At 48.6% G+C, this 18,869-nt stretch overlaps 1 protein-coding gene across 5 annotated transcripts in view; it reads left to right on the top strand.

Annotated features, from left to right (window-relative positions):
* WWP2 (WW domain containing E3 ubiquitin protein ligase 2) overlaps window positions 1–18,869 on the top strand; it is a 159,203-nt gene that overhangs the window by 59,523 nt on the left and 80,811 nt on the right. For all 5 annotated transcript variants that reach the window (XM_021093861.1, XM_021093864.1, XM_021093862.1 and 2 more), the window contains exons 5-6: window positions 7,928–8,065; window positions 9,901–9,997. In XM_021093861.1, the coding sequence (XP_020949520.1) occupies window positions 7,928–8,065; window positions 9,901–9,997 (235 nt within the window). The remainder of the gene's footprint in view (window positions 1–7,927; window positions 8,066–9,900; window positions 9,998–18,869) is intronic.

Below are 18,869 nucleotides of genomic sequence, written 5' to 3'. Positions count from 1 at the left end.
ATAGAGTTTTTTTTCCCTCTGTTGGAATAAGGAAGGCAGCTTCCATGCCCCATTTATCTATAGTTATTAATCCCATATGCAAAAAAACATACTAAAAAGTCCAAGTCAGGGAAGGGAAAAAGTAACTCTTAGAAAAATATTACTCATCCTTGTTGCACGTAGCAACTCTTCCCAATAGGAAATTATTAACCTGAAGGTACTTGTAAAACTGAGGCTTTGAAATCAGGGAAAATTAACGCTGGGGCTACTCCCTAAGCAGCTTAATTGTATATTTTCTACCTTTTTATATTTCAAAATGTGTATGTAATGTAGAATTCATGTAGTTTTTTAGTTGACAGTCAGTTTGTTCATTAGGTTTGCCGAATTGGAAAAATAAACTATTATGGAAAATGTCAGTCATACACAAAAGTGGAAAGAATAGTCTGTGGACCCCTATGTGCCCATAACCCAGCTACTGGTGACCAGTCCCACCCCACCTCCACTGGGTTATTTTTATATAAATCCCAGACATGCTTCACTTACAATGATTTTAGTATGTAGCTCTAAAAGATAAGGACTCTTGGAGTTCCCGTCGTGGCGCAGTGGTTAACGAATCCAACAGGGAACCATGAGGTTGCGGGTTCGGTCCCTGCCCTTGCTCAGTGGGTTAACGAGATCCGGCGTTGCCGTGAGCTGTGGTGTAGGTCGCAGACGTGGCTCGGATCCCGTGTTGCTGTGGCTCTGGCGTAGGCTGGTGGCTACAGCTCCGATTCGACCCCTAGCCTGGGAACCTCCATATGCCGCGGGAGGGGCCCAAGAAATAGCAAAAAAAAAAAAAAAAAGACAAAAAACAAACAAACAAACAAAAAAGATAAGGACTCTTAAAAAGCGTAACCGTGACACCAGCTTCCTACCTGGGCAACTTAAAGGTAGTGATTTAATCTCATCAAATATCCAGGCTTTTTACATTTCCCCAGTTGTCTTAGAAAGTTTTTTTCCCCCTCACCATTGGCTTGTTTGACTCAGGATCCAAACAGGATTGATTTGTCTCTTAGGTCTCTTTTATTTTATTTTTTTAAAAAAATTTTAATTTTTTTTATTTTTTTGTCTTTTTGCCTTTTCTAGGGCCGCTCCCGTGGCATATGGAGGTTCCCAGGCTAGGGGTCAAATCGGAGCTGTAGCCGCTGGCCTATACCAGAGCCACAGCAACTCGGGATCCGAGCCTCGTCTGCAATACCGGATCCGTAACCCGCTGAGGGAGACTAGAGATCAAACCCACAACCTCATGGTTCCTTGTTGGATTCGTTAACCACTGCGCCACGTTGGGAACTCCTTAGATCTCTTCTAATTAGTACATTCTCTTTCCTCTTTTTACCCCTTATAATTCATTGTTGAAGAAACCAGACAGTCTGTCCTATGGTTTCCCATGTTTTGAATTTTGCTATTTGTGTTCCCGAAGTGTGGTTTAACACATTCCTCTGTCCCTCTCTTTCCCCATCTGTCGAGTTCTAGATCTGGATGCTTCATCTGCTCTGGGTTCCTGTTTTTTCTTTTCTTTTTTTTTTTTTTTTCTTTTTTGTCTGCTCTATGGCATATGGAATTCCCAGGCCAGGGATCAGATCTGAGCCACAGTTGTGACATAAGCTAAAGCTGTGGCAGTACCGGATCCTGAATCCACTGTGCTGGGCAGGGGATCGAACCTGCGTTCCAGCGTTCCCAAGATGCTGCTTATCCCATTGCTCCACAGTGGGAACTCCTTTATTTATTTATTTATTTTTTGATGAGTTGGTGTATGTGTCCACTGGGAAGCACCTAATCTCTCTGCTTGTCTCTCTTGGCTTTTAAAGAGATCTCCTGGCATAGTCCTTGAGGATTTTCCAGATTCTTTGCCACTAGCTGCTCATATCCAACCATAGCACTGTTCTCTTGACCTCCAGAAAGTAGCATTACAAGGTATTGGTAACTTGTGGGGACTTAGAACAGAAGAGGTACGTTTGCTGATGACTCAAGTTAGCACGAGCTCAGGACCTTGGCTTTCCCGGAGGAACTGAAGTCGCTTGCCAACGGAATATTTTCATTATGTATGTTCCATTCGGTGGTAATTGAATCTGACTTCCTCCAGCCACGCTCTAAGTTGGCGCTTTTTGCAGCCCTGCCCATGATTTGCCCAAAGTTTTGATTGGAAGAGCCTGGTGGGCCTGTGGGGGCTGGCCCAGGTGCTGGGTGGTGGGGAGCCATGGGTCTTTTCTAACGAGTGCTCTAAAGGAGGAAAAGGGCAAGTCTCTCTTTGGCACCCTGTTCCGGGATGGCACTGCCGTTGCTTGGCCTAAGCCACCAGCCGCTGCCACCTGCAGTATTGCAGGGACCTCCTCCCTGGCCTTGGCTGCTTCAGCTCTTGCTCCTCCTATAGCCGGAGTGACTGAGCTACAACAGAGCCCTCTTCTGATATGGAGAACCCTCTGATGACTCCATATCTCATGCAGACTAAATGCCAGAAACCTTGCAAGGGCTCCAAGGCCTTCCTGTGAGTTCTGGTTCCTTTTTTTTTTTGTCTTTTTAGGGTCACATCCATGGCATGTGGAGGTTCCCAGGCTAAGGGTTGAATTGGAGCTGTAGCCATCGGCCTACGCCAGAGCCATAGCAACACCAGATCTGAGCCGCATCTGCGACCTACACCACAGCTCATGGCAATGCTAGATCCTTAACCCACTGAGCAAGGCCAGGGATCGAACCTGAAACCTCATGGTTCCTAGTTGGATTCATTTCCCCTGCGCCACAACGGGAACTCCTTGTTCCTTTTTTTTTTTTTTTTCTCTTTTCTCTTGGTGGCACCCATGGCACACAGCAGTTCCTGAGCTGGGGTGGAACCTGCGACACAGCAGTGAGAGCGCTGGGTCCTTAACCCTCTAGACCACCAGGGAGCTCTGAGTTCTGGTTTCTGACTGCCCTCGTCTCCTGCTCCTCCCTTCCCTCATCCACACCCGCCTCCTTGCCGTTCCTCAGGCCTGAGCACACTCCCACCCAGGGCCTCCGAGCTTCCTTCTCTCTGCCTAGAATAATCTTCCTCCAGATACTTTGGTGGCTCCCACGCCTCATCCTTCTTTAAGTCTTTGCTCCATTGCCACCTTCCCGGTGAGACATGCTCACCACCGGGAACCCTCCTTCCTCTCCATCCCGTTCCCTCCTTTCATTTTATTTATCCTACTGCGTTTGCTGCCATCTAACAGATGATGCCGTTTTCGCAAACCACCAACCCCTTGCCTCGTGCCTGCCCCAAGTAGAATATACACACCCAGCAGCACAGCTTGCTGTCTGTCCTGTGCCTGTTGGAGCGCAGGGGGCCGAAGAGTAGGTGCTTACTGCACACGTGTGAACTGCATGACCACAGCCAGAGCAGGGCTGGACGGGGTTGACGGAGGGTGGCGGATGAGCCTCCTACGCTCATTCTGGTTCTAGCTCTGGAACATGACTTCCTACACCCATGTTTTCATCAGTTTCTCGATTTTTGAACAGTGCCTGCAGGGGAAGACCTGGTGTAGGAGAAAGGCCCTTTGTAGAGTCACTGGCCTGGCTGCAGTGAAACCCGAGGGCCCCAGAGGCGAGGTGCCTGATGCTGCTATTTATAGCTCGGATTCCAGTATATGTTTTCCAGCCACACTTACTCCTTTCACCCTCCCCTGTATGCTCAAGTCCGTCACTCAATTAGCTAATGGTTTCTTTACTCCCATTATGCATTGTAGGGCTCCCCTGGCTCAGGTGGATTTTTTTTTTTTTTTTAAGAATAATAGAGTGTTCTGTTCTCAGAGGTTTAATTTTTTAATAGCCTTGCCAATTAAAAAAAAAAAACCTGTCCCCACATTTTATCATGCAATTTTCTGACATGCAAGAGAACTGAACCCACAGACGCCAAGAACCAACGTTTGTTAAGATCCTGCTGCATTTGTTTTCGAGCCTGTGTGAACAGGCTACGTATGAGGCCGTGACCGTGTGCATGTTCCTCCCTGAGCCATTTCCAGGTAAATCGTAGCTATCCTGACACTTCACCTGTGACAACCTCAGCCTCTTCTCCTACAAAACTATTTGAAAATATGTGCAGATATCATCGTAATCTACTCTTGACTGTCCCAAGAATGAGAACATTCCTAAATAAAGCCACAGTACCATTAAGGAACCGAAGCGAACCACCGGTAATTCCAGGCATCATTGAACATCCAGTCTGGATGCAGAGTTCTTCCATTGTCCCAAGAACATATTTTTCAAACCAAGGTTTAGTCAGAATTCATTGGGTCGTTAAGTTCTTTTAAATCTGGAAGAGTCTTCTTCCCACCCACTCTGGAAGGTTCTTCTTCTCACCTCCCCATTTTAAATGGATTTCATGGCATTGCCTTTTCGAGGAGCCTGGGATAATTCCCATGCAGATGTTCCATATTCTGGACTAGTGTGATTGCTTCCTCATGGTATCCCTGAGTTTGTTCCTTTATCCCTTGACTTCGTGTAAACTGGAAAGGAGGTTTAGAGCCTTGATTGGATTCAAGTTAAATGCTTTTAGCAAAAAGTCTTTAAACATGATGCTGTGTCCTTCGTCCTGTATCCCGTCAGGAGGCACATGGGTGTTGGGTTGTCTTGCTCTTAGTGATGCTCAGTTGGATCACTTGGTCCTGACAGTGATGGCCAGAAGTCTCTCTTAACGGTCTGTCTTTTTAGTAAATAGCAGAGTGGAGGGCTATGTTCACAAAAGTTTAGTTTAAAGGAAAAAGAGCTTCCTCCTCACTGGCTCTTTTTGAAGGTCACTTGTGTCTCAAAGAGTCACAAGGTAACTTCTTTTTTTTGGTTGTTTGTTTTTTTCCTGGGCTTTTTAGGGCCACACTCACGGCATATGGACATTCCCAGGCTAGGGGTTAAATCGGAGCTACAGCCACAGCAATGTGGGATCCGAGCTGCATCTGCAACCTACACGATGGCTCATGGCAACACCAGATCCCCAACCCACTGAGCAAGACCAGGGATCGAACCGGCATCCTCATGGATACCAGTCGGGTTCGTTTCCGCTGAGCCATGATGGGAACTCCCACAAGGTCCCTTCTTAGCCTGCATGCAGATAATGACTTTGCTGGACATGATGGGATGGTAAACCAGACAGAAGAGGCTGTGCTGGAGCCTTGAGAAGAGACCATGGAGAGAAAAACGGGGCTCTGCCCATGGCTTTGTTCGAGGACCATAGCAGAGTGGCTGTCAGGAGGTTGAAATTAGCAGCAAGAGGCCTTGGGCTCCTCTAGCTTCCTGTGGAATAGTATCATCTCTCCCTCAGGAAGGAGGGGAAGAGGCGCCCACACTTCACTTGTAAAGTGATAGCTTTTGAGATACAAGAAGGAACGCAAGGAATCCTTGTAGAATTCTCATCTTAGCATGTTTCTGATAGTGGTGTGCAGGGCATCTTTAGAACGTGTCCTAGAAGCAAGGCAAGAGGATTATTCATCCTTGTGATGGGTATGTGGCTGACCTTGGAGTTTGTTGCCAAAACCTGAAAAAGGCTTAGAAAGGTCAAGAAAAGAGCAAGTGTACAGTGAGCGAGTTAGGCCAAGAGAGATTGGGACTCCTCGGCCTCAAAACAGGAGAGTCAGTGAGGGGTAAGAAAACCAATAGCATAGGAGTTCCCTGGTGGCCTAGCAGGTTAAGGATCTGATGTGGTCACTGCTGTGGCATGGGTTCAATCCCTGGCCTGGGAACTCCCATAGGCATGGCCAAAAAAAAAAAAAAAAAAAAAGGCAGCCTATCAGGAACTTATAGGTGCTCTTTAATTTTTTATAAGTATTCTCTGAAAAATACGTTCTTACTGCTCCTGTTTTGGAGGTGGAGAGACCAGTGCTCAGTGATTTGTGTGATCCCATTTAGCTGCTAGATAGAACTGAGATTTGAATCCTGTCTACCTGACTGGTACCTGCCCTCAACTTCTGTGCTCAACTACCTGCTAGGGACTTAAGCCCTGGATCTCGGCATGGTAGAGTAGGGAGATGCTTCTTGACTTAAAAAAATCTGTCTCATAGTTTCAGTGGATCAGGTCTTGGGAGCAGCTCAGCTGGGCAGTCATTCTGGCCTGGGATCTTCCGTGAGGTTGCACCCAATACATTGGCTGGGCTGCAGTCATGAGAAAGCTCGACCGGGGCTGGGGGACCCACTTCCAAGGTGGCTTATCTTCCTGGCTGGTGAGTGGTACTGCCATTTGAAAGGCCTCAGGTCTTTCCTTCTCGCTGGGACTTTGGAAGGAGCTAGTTCTCAGGTTAAAGGTGTTATTTTATAGAAATATTTGAAGCTCACCAAGCCCCTGAGTGAAACTTACTGAAAACAGACTCAGAAGGATTTGGAGAGATCTACTACGGGAATGAAAGATTAAGGGGAGAGAGAGAGATGCTTGGAGAGCTTGAAAATATGAAGGATGACTGGTTTCTACCTTATTACAGTAGATCCTTGAATTGATTGAGACTTTTTTCTTTTCTTTTTATGGCTGCACCTGTGGCATATGAAAGTTCCCAGGCCAGGGATCGAATTAGAGAGCAGCTACCAGCCTACACCACAGCCACAGCAACACCAGATCTGAGCCACATCTGTGACCTACACTATAGCTAGCAGCAACAGTGGATCCTTAACCCACTGAGTGAGGCCAGGGATCGAACCTGCATCCTCACGGAGACTCTGTCGGGTCCTGAACCCACTGAGCCACAACAGGAACTCTAAGACTTTTTTTTTTTTTTTCTTCTAAGTTCTTAAAGATCTGTGTCTGTTTCTTAGAGAGATGCAAGGCAAACTTTTTTGGTAAGGGGAGGTTGTCTCTAAGAAATTCTTATGGAGATAGTTGTTTATACATAGCCTGCCTTGTTTGAGAAAACCAGCTTATAATAATACAGTAGCGACCAAGAGATAAAATGGAGTGGCGGTCGGATGGGTAGTGTGGGTGGGGAGGGAGGTTGGAACATGGGCCACTTTCCTGGTCTGGCTTCGTAAGATGTGGGGAGCCGTGGAAGGACTGCATGCTCTTTGGAAATCCTCAGATCCACTACTCTTTCTTGGTAATTATTGCACGGCCCTGAGCTGGAGGCTGTAGTCCTGAGCGGTAACTGGGTGGAAGCCATTCGCAGCGGCCAGGCTGGGGGGCAGGGTTGGGGTATGCAGTGCTTTGCAGTCCGCCTCGGGTTTGTGCTTCTGCTTGTTTGCCCACGGAGCTGCATCTGCCTCGTGTTCCAGGGACCAGGGGACCCTGAGCTGCCTTCTCACCCCAGTCACAGTGCCGGTGTCGACTAGACTAGTCTCTCCTTATGGGATCACAACTCAGGACCATGTAACTGTGGGGTGACTTGCCCTAATTGAACTTCTGTTGTTTGAAAGTTTTTTCCCCCTTTTTTCCAAGTGCAACAGTACAGGATTGAAAATTAAAAAAACACCTCTTTACCATCAATAAGAATAAGTCCCTGCCATCCTTTATCTAGAGATGACACCTGATGGCTTTTCCACAGGGTCTCCTAGCTGGTTTTCGGTTCTGCTTTGCCACCATTCCTTGTACGGGTGGGGTGGAGGTGCTGCTTGTAACTAAGATCTTCCTCTCCCTGCCATCCTTCTCTCTTCTTCTCTCCTTACAGCCCTGCAGGTATAAGCAAACACGTAAAAAAGTGATATAGTCTATAGTGTTACCTAGCTAGCCTAAGGATATGAAATGTTAGGGAAAAAAAAAAAAAAGCGTACAGCCTTTCCCACTGGCCTAACACAGCGATGACAACTAGGCATTTTCCTCTGCCCCCCCTTTTTTTTCCTTCTGTGCCCATAAGACAAGCGTGAAGATGCAGAATGATGTTATTAGGGAAGCCAGAGTGGGTGAAGCGAGGGCTTATAACTTAGAGAATCTTAACTTGGTGCGTGTTTGCTTTTGTCCATCCGTGTTGCTTTTTGTGTCCCACAGTGGAGAACACGCAGCTGACCCTGAACCTGCAGACCGAGAACAAAGGCGGCGTTGTCTCGGGTGGTGAGCTGACAATTTTCCTGGACGGGCCGACTGTTGATCTGGGAAGCGTGCCTAATGGCAGTGCTGTGACAGACGGTGAGTGCCGCCCTGCTCCCCAGGGCTGTGCCGGGATGGGTGGGGCGGGGTGGGCCAGGCAGCCGGAGAAGGTGCCCAGGGCCGGGTTCTCTAGCAGGTATCTGGGTGTGGGTACTGCTCAGCACACCCTGACTCTGCTCAGCATCGCGGATCCACATCCTGATATGCTTTCTTAAGGACCGTTTTCTGATAAAGGACCAAAAAAAATGTCACGTCTTTGTAAGCGTGGTGTTGTTTGGTTGGAGAGCAAACGTCATTTCATCCCACATGGACTTTGGAAAGTAAAACATCTTTATAAAATGTTACTTGGGCCCGTTCTCTTCTTCCCAATGCAATTAAACTTCCCAGGGAGCTGGAGAGTGGCTTTTGTGGGACAGTCTTGGTTGGGAAAGGGTAACTGTGTGTCTCAGAGTCACACTAGCAAAAACCAGGCAAGACGCAGGGAAATTGGAGCGTGTCTCTTGCTCTGTCCTGAATGTGGGCCTTTTTTTTCCTTTTCATCTCGTCTGAAGTTAGTCACCTTTAGATTTAGCAGGAAATTATTTCATGAAGTCTGAGGTCTGAAATGGGTTGGCTTTCTCCATAATTTTTCTCGTTAAATGTGATGTAACCGTGGTGCTTTCCAGGCCCCATACAGGCTTGCCGTAGCTTCAGGGGGTGAGATTTGAATTCTATTTCGAGAAGGGCATTTGGGTGGAATCTGAGATTGGATGGAGCTTGACTGCTGAGAGTCCTCCCTCAGCTGGGCTTGTATGGTGCTCAGTGTACTTCTGGTGCATCTAGAAAAACACGCACCATTCACTCATTCAGCACCTCTAGCCATGATTGAGCGACTCTTAGACCTTAGCTCTTGGATCAGGTGCCAACCAGATGGCAAGGGCAAAATTCACGTGGTTTTTACTCCCTAGAGTTTTGAATCTATTTGGTGGGGGCAGGGCACACTGGACATTAAGTGAGTAAATGCACTAATAATTCTTTAACTGTAACTGTGACAAAAGCTGTGAAGAAAATAGTCCTCGGTGGCATGAGATTCCTGTACTTTGGAGGGATCTCACCTAAACTCGGGGGCAAGGGAAGCTTTCTCTGAGGAAGCTGAGACCCACTGGAGTACGAGGGGTTTAGACAGGCCAGGGTGGGGCTGTGGGGTGAAGAGGATTAAAAGCTCTGAAGTGGGAGGGGGTCCTGCAGTGAGTCCAGAGGCAGCCAGGGTGCTTGGCTCATGGGGAGCAAGAAGGATAGTGGTGGGGGTGAGGCCACAGAGGCAGGTCAGCTCCAACCACACAGCCCTGAGGGATTTTGAACCTCATCCTAAGAAGCAGCAACAGAGTTCCCTTGTGACTCAACAGGTTAAGAACCCAACTAGTATCCATGAAGATGTGGGTTTAATCCCTGGCCTCGCTCGCTCAGTTGGATGTGGCTTGAAGATGATTTGGATCAGATCTGATTTCCACTTTTTAAAAGCTCTCTGGCTGCGACGCAGAGAGATGCCCTGCTTCCTTGCCCCCATCGCACGGCCAGCCCCTGTCCTCTGTCTCACGTGGTGTGGCCCAATTCATTTAATGTGTAAGGCAGCAAGCGAGGAAGTGCCTTGGACATTCTCGAAGGTCTCAGAGAAGAGCTGCTTCCCAGGTTTGCGCCTCCTCTGTTCCGAGGCCCCAGTCAGACCTCCCCGCTTCTCACGCCGGTGGCTGCGGCTTGCTGGACTCTCCGTCTCCCACCAGGGAGGGTAGCTCTAAAGCTGCAGTGAGCGCTCTCCCTCTGCCTCCTTCTCAGACAGAGGTGTGGGCTGCTCAGCGTTTCTGTCCTTTCCTGTGATGGATTGATCTCTTTTCTAGGCCCACAGCCGCCTTCCAGAGAATCCAGCGGGACAGCTGTCGCCACAGAGAACCGGCACCAGCCCCCCAGCACAAACTGCTTCGGTGGGAGATCCCGGTAAGACCCCCACCCCACACCCCCAGTCCACCAGCTGCCAATGATGAGGATGATGAGGCGCTGGGAAGTTGGTTAGAGCCCTTGAAAACACACTGGGAAGTGGCGAGGCACAGTTGATGTTAGAAACTGGTGGAAGTTTCCAGAGAGCTGATAACCAACTTATATGAGACTCAGGAGTATGTTAAGTGGGTGCAGAGGGGAATACAAAACTCAGAATTCTCGAAAGGGCCAAGGGTTCCTTGACAGGACTGGGACTGACTCACTTGGTTACTTGGCTGAGGGAGCAGAGCCGGACGCTTTTTTATGCATCAGGTACAACGGCCGCAGTTTGCCTTCCAGGATGCATGTGGGAACACTTAGAGCAGTGGTTCTTTGTACATGAAAATTTCTGTCCGTGGCGGTGATCCGTGATCCCCTTTGGAGTGTGTGTTAAGACCTCCGGTGCTCAGGGTCTCAGCTATATTATACCTGTTGTAAGATACCACGTGACTGAATTTCATTTACTGATCATCCCATCATATTCCTGTGTTAATGGTGCAAACTTATTTCCACAGCGGCTGAGCACCCCGGCAGGGGGCAGGGGAATAGTTTTAAGTGTATGAGAGAGACGGGGAGGGGTTTGGGAGCCTGTTTTATTATTTATTGTAATGTACAAATTCCTCAGATTTTTTTGGACATTTTAAGGAATAGAATCATATGGAATGTAGTTTTAAACCATTCTCTGTGGAGAATAGCTGGTAAAAATGTTCCCAAACAAATTTTGCGGGTGGGAGAAATAATGCTTTAAGAGCCAATATCCACAGCATCTGGAAAGATCCCTCTGAGGATAGCCTTCAGCCTCTCTGGATTTGGTTGTTTTGAGGGTTTGTGAGTGAGGTATTAGTGCCTGACAGGCACCAGGAACAAGAGAGTTGGGTGTTTGGATCTTTTGTCTATAGTGTCATTAGAAGCAGAGGTGCCATTTTCCTTTTGTCTTTTCTCCAAGCCTCTGCAAAGGTCTTACCTCATATCCTGCAGTCTAGTCACTCTTCTCTGTGACTTGCTACATGACTTACAAGTTGGGATAAATAGTTGCGTTTCACGAGCTGAGGACAAATCCCGTATCAACAGAGGCATGCGTGGTGCCCAAAACCACAGCAAAGTCTCCTCCGTGGCGGCAAGTGGCTGTGGGAGAGGAACAGCCCACCCTTCACTCTGCGAGCCCAGTGCCTTCTGAGCTCTGGTCTTTAGCTGACTTGGAAAGTTGGTGTCACGCACAACGGATGCCACTTCATTTGGCGCTGGAAGGCAGAGTTCACGTCTTAACTGGTTTAGACTTAGTTGGTGACCTGTTTGTTGCTCTCTGAAGTTCTTGAGTTGATAGACCTTGAAATCACACATCCGGATATCCCTTCTTTTCTTGTTTGGGTTGAGGATTCTTGACTGTTACATAGCAGCTGGATTACAACAGAAAATCAGATGGTTTTTGTGCCCGTAACACATAGCAGACATTCAGTGCTCATTAATTATTGGTGGGCAAAATGCCCTCTAGGTAGTTTAAGCCACGTGGGAGTCTTCTTCCGTCTGCCCAGCTACTGCAGCATTTTGCACCCATGGCTCGTGAGTTTTTACCCACTGAAAGCATTCAGCAGCAAACATTTTTGGAAGGATCACCCCAAAGTGGGGTCTTGTGCATCCCTAAGAACCCCCCTCCCCATTGCTGCTGCCTTTATGAAAGTCATTGTTGACACAGGTGGTAGCAGAGTAGTCAACTAGATGGGTGTAGGACTTTGGAATCAGATCCCATTATGGCTCAGTGGGTTAAGAACCTTACATGGTGTCCATGAGGATGCAGGTTCAACCCCTGGCCTCAGGCTGTAGGTTAAGGATCCAGTGTTGCCACAAGCTAGAATATAGGTCACAGATGCCGCTCAGATCTGGCATCGCTGTGGCTGTGTCCTAGGCTAACACCTGCAGCTCCATTTCCACCCCTGGCCTAGGAACTTCCATGTGCTGCTGGTGTAAAAAGAACTTCCATGTGCTGCTGGCCCTAAAAAGAAAAGGGGGGAAAAAAGATGTTGATGGAATCCTGGCTTGTCGTTTACTTGCCGTATGATGTTGGGCAAATCATTGAACTTCTCGGTTTTTTCAGTTGTAAAATGAGGCTGTCGCCCGCCTCGCAGGGTCATTGCAGGAATTAACCGAGATGAGTTAGGTCAGCCTGAGGGCCCTGCACCCTGGCAGTGCTTGGTGACGGTGGCCAAGGTGGCCTCTGGAGACTGTCTTTTGCGCCCCATTTCCCCAGCCCCAAACCTGGGCGGGCCGGCATCCCTGAAGCATTCCCGGCCAGGAGACCGTAGGTCGTGATGAATGGGGATGAATCCAACCTGAAGGATTCGCGGACAGTCCTCTGCTGTCCTTGGTTTCCTGTGGCCGAGAGAATGATGGGCTTCTGCCTGCCGCCTCCCAGACTAAATATTTAGCTTTCACTGTCTGAAGGGTAGGTTTTTCTTGGACTTGGGTGCGATCCCCCATGATCAAAGGTGGTCTGACGTGCCCGAGAAGGTGAAGATTGCGATGTTGAAGCAGGCTTTTCCTCTCCTTCCCCTGCTTTATAAAGCCCCAGAACTGAAACCGTCTGCGGGTTTTATGTTAAGGGTTCATCTACCCAAGTTCACTCAGCAAAGCCACCGTGTGCGTGCCAAGCCCGCACCCCACCCCCCACCCCCCGCGCCGTCGTGAGACTTGCTCCCTCTCTCAGGACCCTCCGGTGGTAAAACATCTCCAGGGCTTTTACCACCTGGGCTGCCACGTGAAGCCAGCACAGAGCGCCACCCACGATTCATAGGCATACATTTGTGAGCAGGCGGACCAGGATAGTATCTAGGCAGCGAGACTGGTTCAAGAAAGAAAAAGTTAATATCATACACTGTTGTATAGTCCTGCAGTGAAACACTGTCCCATAGCAAAAATGGGGGCGAGGCAGTCACACCAGTATGGTGGGTCTCATGAACATAACATGAAACAAGAGAAGCAGATTGCAGAAAAAAAAAATGTATGGTATGATGTCATTTATATAAAGTTTAAAAAGGAAAAGTGAAACCATGTTTTTTTAATGGATACCTTCGTAGGCGGTAAAACTATAAAAAATGGAAGGGCACAATTACCTCTGAATTCAGGAGAACGTTTCTGGGGGATTTATTGAGGACAAAGCACATGAAAGCTTCTGGCTACTGGCAGTATTATTTCTTAGCCCAGGTGATGGGTCCCTGGGTGTTCATTTTATTATTCTTTTTTTTGGCTGAGTATATATTTAATATATGCCTTTGTTTGCAGGGTCTATGTCACAACACAAAAAGTCTCATCCACCTACCTGGGTGAACCGAACAGCAGAAGTGTTAGTTAGGTTGGAGAAATTGTTGTCGGCCATTGAGGCGGATACGTTTCAGAACTCAGGGTTTCTCTGGGCTCAATAACCCCCTCTCATTTCTCCTCTGCCCAGCTTATCTGTAAAGCCAGTGGTTCTAAGACGATGCTCCACGCTGGCCTTGTCAGTCTCGCTGCCTTGGTCATTCAGAATCTCAGGTGGGAGAATTTAGTTTGGGCCTTGGGCAGGGGCTCCAGAGGAAAGCTGGTCACTGCCAGATAACATGTCAGAAGAGCACTGATTTGGTGGCAGGAGAAGGGCTGGTCTAACACCACGTGGTGTCTGGCGTGGCATGGGGACCATTATGTGGTGTGCCCAGGGCCCTGTCTGTTCGTGTGCTGTCCTGCCCTGTGTCCTCAGTCAGTGTTCCTTGTTCCAGTGTGTTATGGAGCCCCCGGGGACAGCATGAGCTAGTTGGCACAGAAGGGACCCACCACGCCCTTTAATAACCCCCCGCTGTTTATTTTATTTTGCTGGAATGAGGGCCGGCTTGGGAAGGGAGCCTAAGTCAATTCAGGTTTTGCAGCTCTCATGCGGTCCCCGTATCGCGCCCACATCACCTTCTTGCCAGATGCATGGCATCTGCTTTGCACCGCGAGTTCACCGCCGCCATGGCATATGTGGTGTGTGTGAAACTCTGAGAGCCTTGGCAGCCCAGAGAGAAGAGATCGGTGTGTGGAGAGGGAAGGACGGAGGAGAGAGCAGGCGGGAGTTCGCAGCGGGACTCTGGGCCATCACCCAGTGGTTCGGTACAGTCTCCTAGTGCTGACAGCGCAGGGCTGCTGAGTGGTGACCTAGAGAAGCCGGCAGGGAGGCAGGCGAACGTGGAGGGAAGAGAACCCGGCAGAGGGCATCCATGCGGGTACTGGCAGCTCTCTTCAGAGTGACCGCTAAGTTAGAAATGGTTGGGAGGAGTTCCCATTGTGGCGCAGTGGTTAACGAATCCGACTAGGAACCATGAGCTTGTGGGTTCGATCCCTGGCCTTGCTCAGTGGGTTAAGGATCCGGTGTTCCCGTGAGCTGTGGCGTCGGTTGCACACGCGGCTCGGATCCCTCGTTGCTATGGCTGTGGCGTAGGCCGGTGGCTATAGCTGATTCGACCCCTAGCCTGGGAACCTCCATATGCCGTGGGAGCGGCCCTAGAAAAGGCAAAAAGACAAAAAAAAAAAAAAAAAAAAAAAAAAAAAAGAAATGGTCTGGAAACTCTGGATGAAGGTGGACGGAACGCCTCTGTGGTTTGCTGATTGATTGCTCATCAGCTGTGGTTTTTCTTTCCCCCTCTCCAGCTATCACATGAAATCAGGGAGCTTAGGTAAGGAAGTCAACCCATAGGCCTGCCTGTGAGTGTTGCTGCCGCTCCAAGCACAGCTTTAAGAGCTCTTCTGCTTGGAAAAACGAGCTCCTCCATCTAGAATCTGTAGATTTTCCACAGTCATGTAGGGCAGTGGTCCTGTGACCTGGAGACGGGCACTTGCCATCTGCCTCTACATGGACTGAATCATGAGCGGCTGCAGCCGCCGACTCTCAACACCCCCTGCAAGGGCTCAGGGTGAGGATCAGGACTGAGGCATTCGGTGCCCCCGGGAGAACGGGCAGAACAGGTCTTCAGATAGTTAGAATTTTCTGGAGAAGATTTTCTGAGCCCGGTTCTTATATCTCTTCACATCTAGAAGAGTGATGAAGTCCTTCGTGGTGACATCTGCTCGTGACTAGCAGTAACCTTCATGAGGCTGGCAGCAGCGACCTTCTGCAAAGTGTGTGCTTGGTTGCATGTACCTCCCCCTTGACCAAAATCCCATGTACACTGACTTTCCCCCTGCCTCGTGGGAGTGGTTTTTCAGAGCTATCCGAAATGCTGCCTCCTGGGCTATAGTCCTGACTTTGCCCCAAATCAAATTTAATGTACAACTCTCACGAAGTACTTTTTTTTAAGTTGACAGGACCAACAAGTGGAAGAATGCATTGAATTTGCTTTTGGTTCATAGAATTTTTTATTAATAGGTCTTAAAACTGTGAAAGGAATCTTAGTTAAGAAGCTTTATAGAGGGACTTAAATACTTTTCTTTATTATGTATTATGTACATGTTTACTGTAAGAGTATATGTGTGTGTGTGCGTTATTGTGTGTGTGTGTTGTGAAGGGCTGGAGGCCTCTTTCCCCCGTCAGCTGTCCACATTGGCCAGTGTTGGTCAGAATTTGCATTTTATCAAGCTCCCATGTGCTTCTTTTTTGTTGTTGCTATTTTTCTTTTTTTGGCTGCCCCGCGGCATATGGAGTTCCTGGGCCAGGGATCAGATCCAAGCTGCAGTTGCAGTGTATGGTGCAGCAACTCCAGATATGCAACCCACTGTGCCAGGCTGGGGAGCAAACCTATGTTGCAGTGCTCTAGAGACACCAATGATTCCACTGCACCACAGTGGGAACTCCTTTTTTAAATTTTTTTTTTTTTTTTTTTTTTTTTTAAACAGCCGTACTGTTGGCAGATGGAGGAAGTTCCTGGGCTAGGGGCCAAATTGGAGCTGTAGCTGCCAGCCACAGCCACAGCCACGCTGGATCCTTTACCCACTGAGTGAGGCCAGGGATTGAACCCGAATCCTCAGGGAGACAACGTCGGGTCCTTAACCTGCTGAGCTACATCAGGAACTTTGCCCCTGTGATTCTTTTTACATGTGTGAATTTCAGACCCTCCTATGATAGAGTTTTCATCCACCCTCCTTTCCTCTTTCCCTTTTTATCCTGTTGTGATGAAAACATGTCAGATTTATTGACTCCCTTGCCTTGGCATTAGTGACCTCTGGAGATTTAAAAGAGCAGTAGTCTCAGAGACGTACAAAGGCCCAAGGTCTCTGGTGAGCTCTAAATAGCTCATCAGCTGTGTCTGCAGACAGCCTAGCCCAGAAAGGAAAGAAAAATAAACTTAACCAGGCGTGAGGCTGCTGGGAACACTGCTGGGAACGCTGCTGCGAGTCCTGGGAGGGCCAGCAGGATTGGGAAGCAGAGCCTCACGGGGAGCCAGGGGTGGGCGGGAACTGAGCCTTCGGGCATTGGGCCCCTCCCTCTCATTGTCGGCCACTGCCACCTCTCCTTCCACTGAGATGACCAAAGGCTACTTGATCAGGCACTGTAATTATGTGGAGATGTCACCCCATCCACCCTGACACTGAAGCAAGCATCTTTGCAGTTTCCATTCAGGCCTCCCACCCAATAGCTTTTACTTAAAATCTAGCTGTAACCTCATTGCAGACGCTGGAGCAAAGAAAGGAGGAAGAAAAGAACCTTTGGGGGGTTACGCTGTGGCGCAGCCGGTTAAGCATCCGTCACTGTCACTGCAGCAGCTTGGGTTACTTCTGTGACGTGGGTTGGATCCCTTGCCAGGGAGCTTCCACGTGCCGTGGGTGTGGCCAAAGAAAAAAAAAAGAAAAGAAAAGCAACACCTGTAATTCGTAATTCATTCGTGATAATTGAGACCCTGTCCCTGCACACAAGGAGCTTGTGGGGCTCCCTTTGGAACAGGTGGTGTGTAAGGAATAGGGTTAAAACTGTGGACACGAGCCCCCCTGTGTCCTTAAAGCCAGACGTGGAAAAGTCATCCTGGAGATGAATGACACATTCATTTATGCATTAATTGATTAATTCCATGCCAATTAAAATTAGGCATTACGCATTATGGTATGCTTATCGAGATCTGTTTATTTCATTGGTCTTTATTGGCATGTCTTCTGCACAAGCCTAGAGAGATGGGTGTGTGCCAGAAAGCAGGTGAGGAACTTCTCAGGAACTAGGAGAAAGTAAGGCTGCAGTTGGAGGCTGTCTTCGTTCCACCTGCGTGAATGGCAGGAGCTGAGCTAGGTTGCGGTGAGAACATGATGAGACATCGTGGCCCCTGACATCAAGGAACTGGCATCTAATAGGAGACAGATACACAAAGGACAATTCCATTTAGTGCCATGGCCCCCTAGTGTGGGGAGTGTGCGTCTGAGCGGAAGGAAGTGGAGAGTTTTCCTGAATCCTGCTGGGAGGTGGGGTGGGGGGGACCTCACACGTTTGAGGTGTACTTGGGAGGCGTTTGCAGACCCGAGAAGTGAAGTGAGGGTGAGGGTGAGGGAAGTCACTCCGGCGGGGGGAACAGCATGGGCAAAGGCAGTTGAGAATAAGAGACCTCGGCAAATTTGAGGACACATGAGTGGTAATGGTAATGCTGACCCATGAGATGTTCAGGATGATAGCAAACCATGGTTTGCAGGTCAAATCCAGGCTGCACCTGTAGGGTTTTGTTTGTTCTGCTGTTTTTTTTTTTTTAATTTTATTTTTAGGGCTGTACTTGTGACCTATGGAGGTTCCCAGGCTAGGGATCGAATTGGAGCTACAGCTGCTGGCCTATACCACAGCCACAGCAACGCAGGATCTGAGCCACATCTGTGATCTACACCACAGCTCCTGGCAACGCCGGATTCTTAACCCGCTGAGCGAGGTCAGGGATTGAACCTGCAACCTCATGATTCCTAGTCAGATTCGTTTCCACTGCACCACAATGGGAACTCCATGTTTTGCTCTTTTTTTTTTTTTTTTTTTTTTAAGAGCAATTATTAGGGAGTTCCTATCGTGGCACAGCAGAAACGAATACAACTAGCAACCATGAGGTTGTGGGTTTGATCCCTGGCCCTGCTTAGTGGGTTAAGGATCCAATGTTGCCATGAGCTGTGGTGTAGGTCGCAGACGTGGCTCGGATCTGGTGTTGCTGTGGTGTAGGCCGGCACGTGTAGCTCTGATTTGACCTCTAGCCTGGGAACCTCCATATGCCGCAAGTGCGTCCCTAAAAAGACACAATACAAAAAAAAAAAAAAAAAAAAAAAAGGCAATTATTAGGTTCACAGCAAAACCGGGAGCTCTTTTTGTGGTTTAGCAGGCTAGGAACCTGACTAATATCCATGAGGACCCGGGTTCTATCCATTACCTTGTTCAGTGGATTAAGGATCTGGTGTTGCTGCAAGCTGCGGTGTAGATCACAGATGTGGCTCAGATCTGGCATTGCTGGGGCTGTAGTGAAGGTCGGCAGCTGCAGCTCTGATTTGACCACTAGCTTGGGAATTACCATATACCACAGATGAGGCCCTGAAAAAACAAAAAACAAAACTGAGCAGAAGGTATGGATATTTCCCCATATACTACCTGCCCCCACATACACACAGCCTCCCCCACTATCAGCATCCCAAGCTAGAGTGGTACATTTTGTTACAGTCATTGAATCTACATTGATACATCCTTGTCCTAAAAGATAATGAAGGACTTTATCCCCCAAATCCATAGTTTATATCAGGGTTCGCTCTTGGTGTTGTACACATTATAGCTTTGGACAGATGCACAATGACAGACACCCATCACGACAGTCTAGTATGGGGCAGTTTCACTGCCCCCCAGTCTCCGGTGCTCTGTCTCTTCATCCCGCCCTCCCCGCTAATGCCTGGC

This window comes from Sus scrofa, chromosome 6 (assembly GCF_000003025.6).
Source record: "Sus scrofa isolate TJ Tabasco breed Duroc chromosome 6, Sscrofa11.1, whole genome shotgun sequence".
NCBI classification, from domain to species: Eukaryota; Metazoa; Chordata; class Mammalia; order Artiodactyla; family Suidae; genus Sus; species Sus scrofa.
This window is presented reverse-complemented; position numbering and strand designations above follow the sequence as displayed.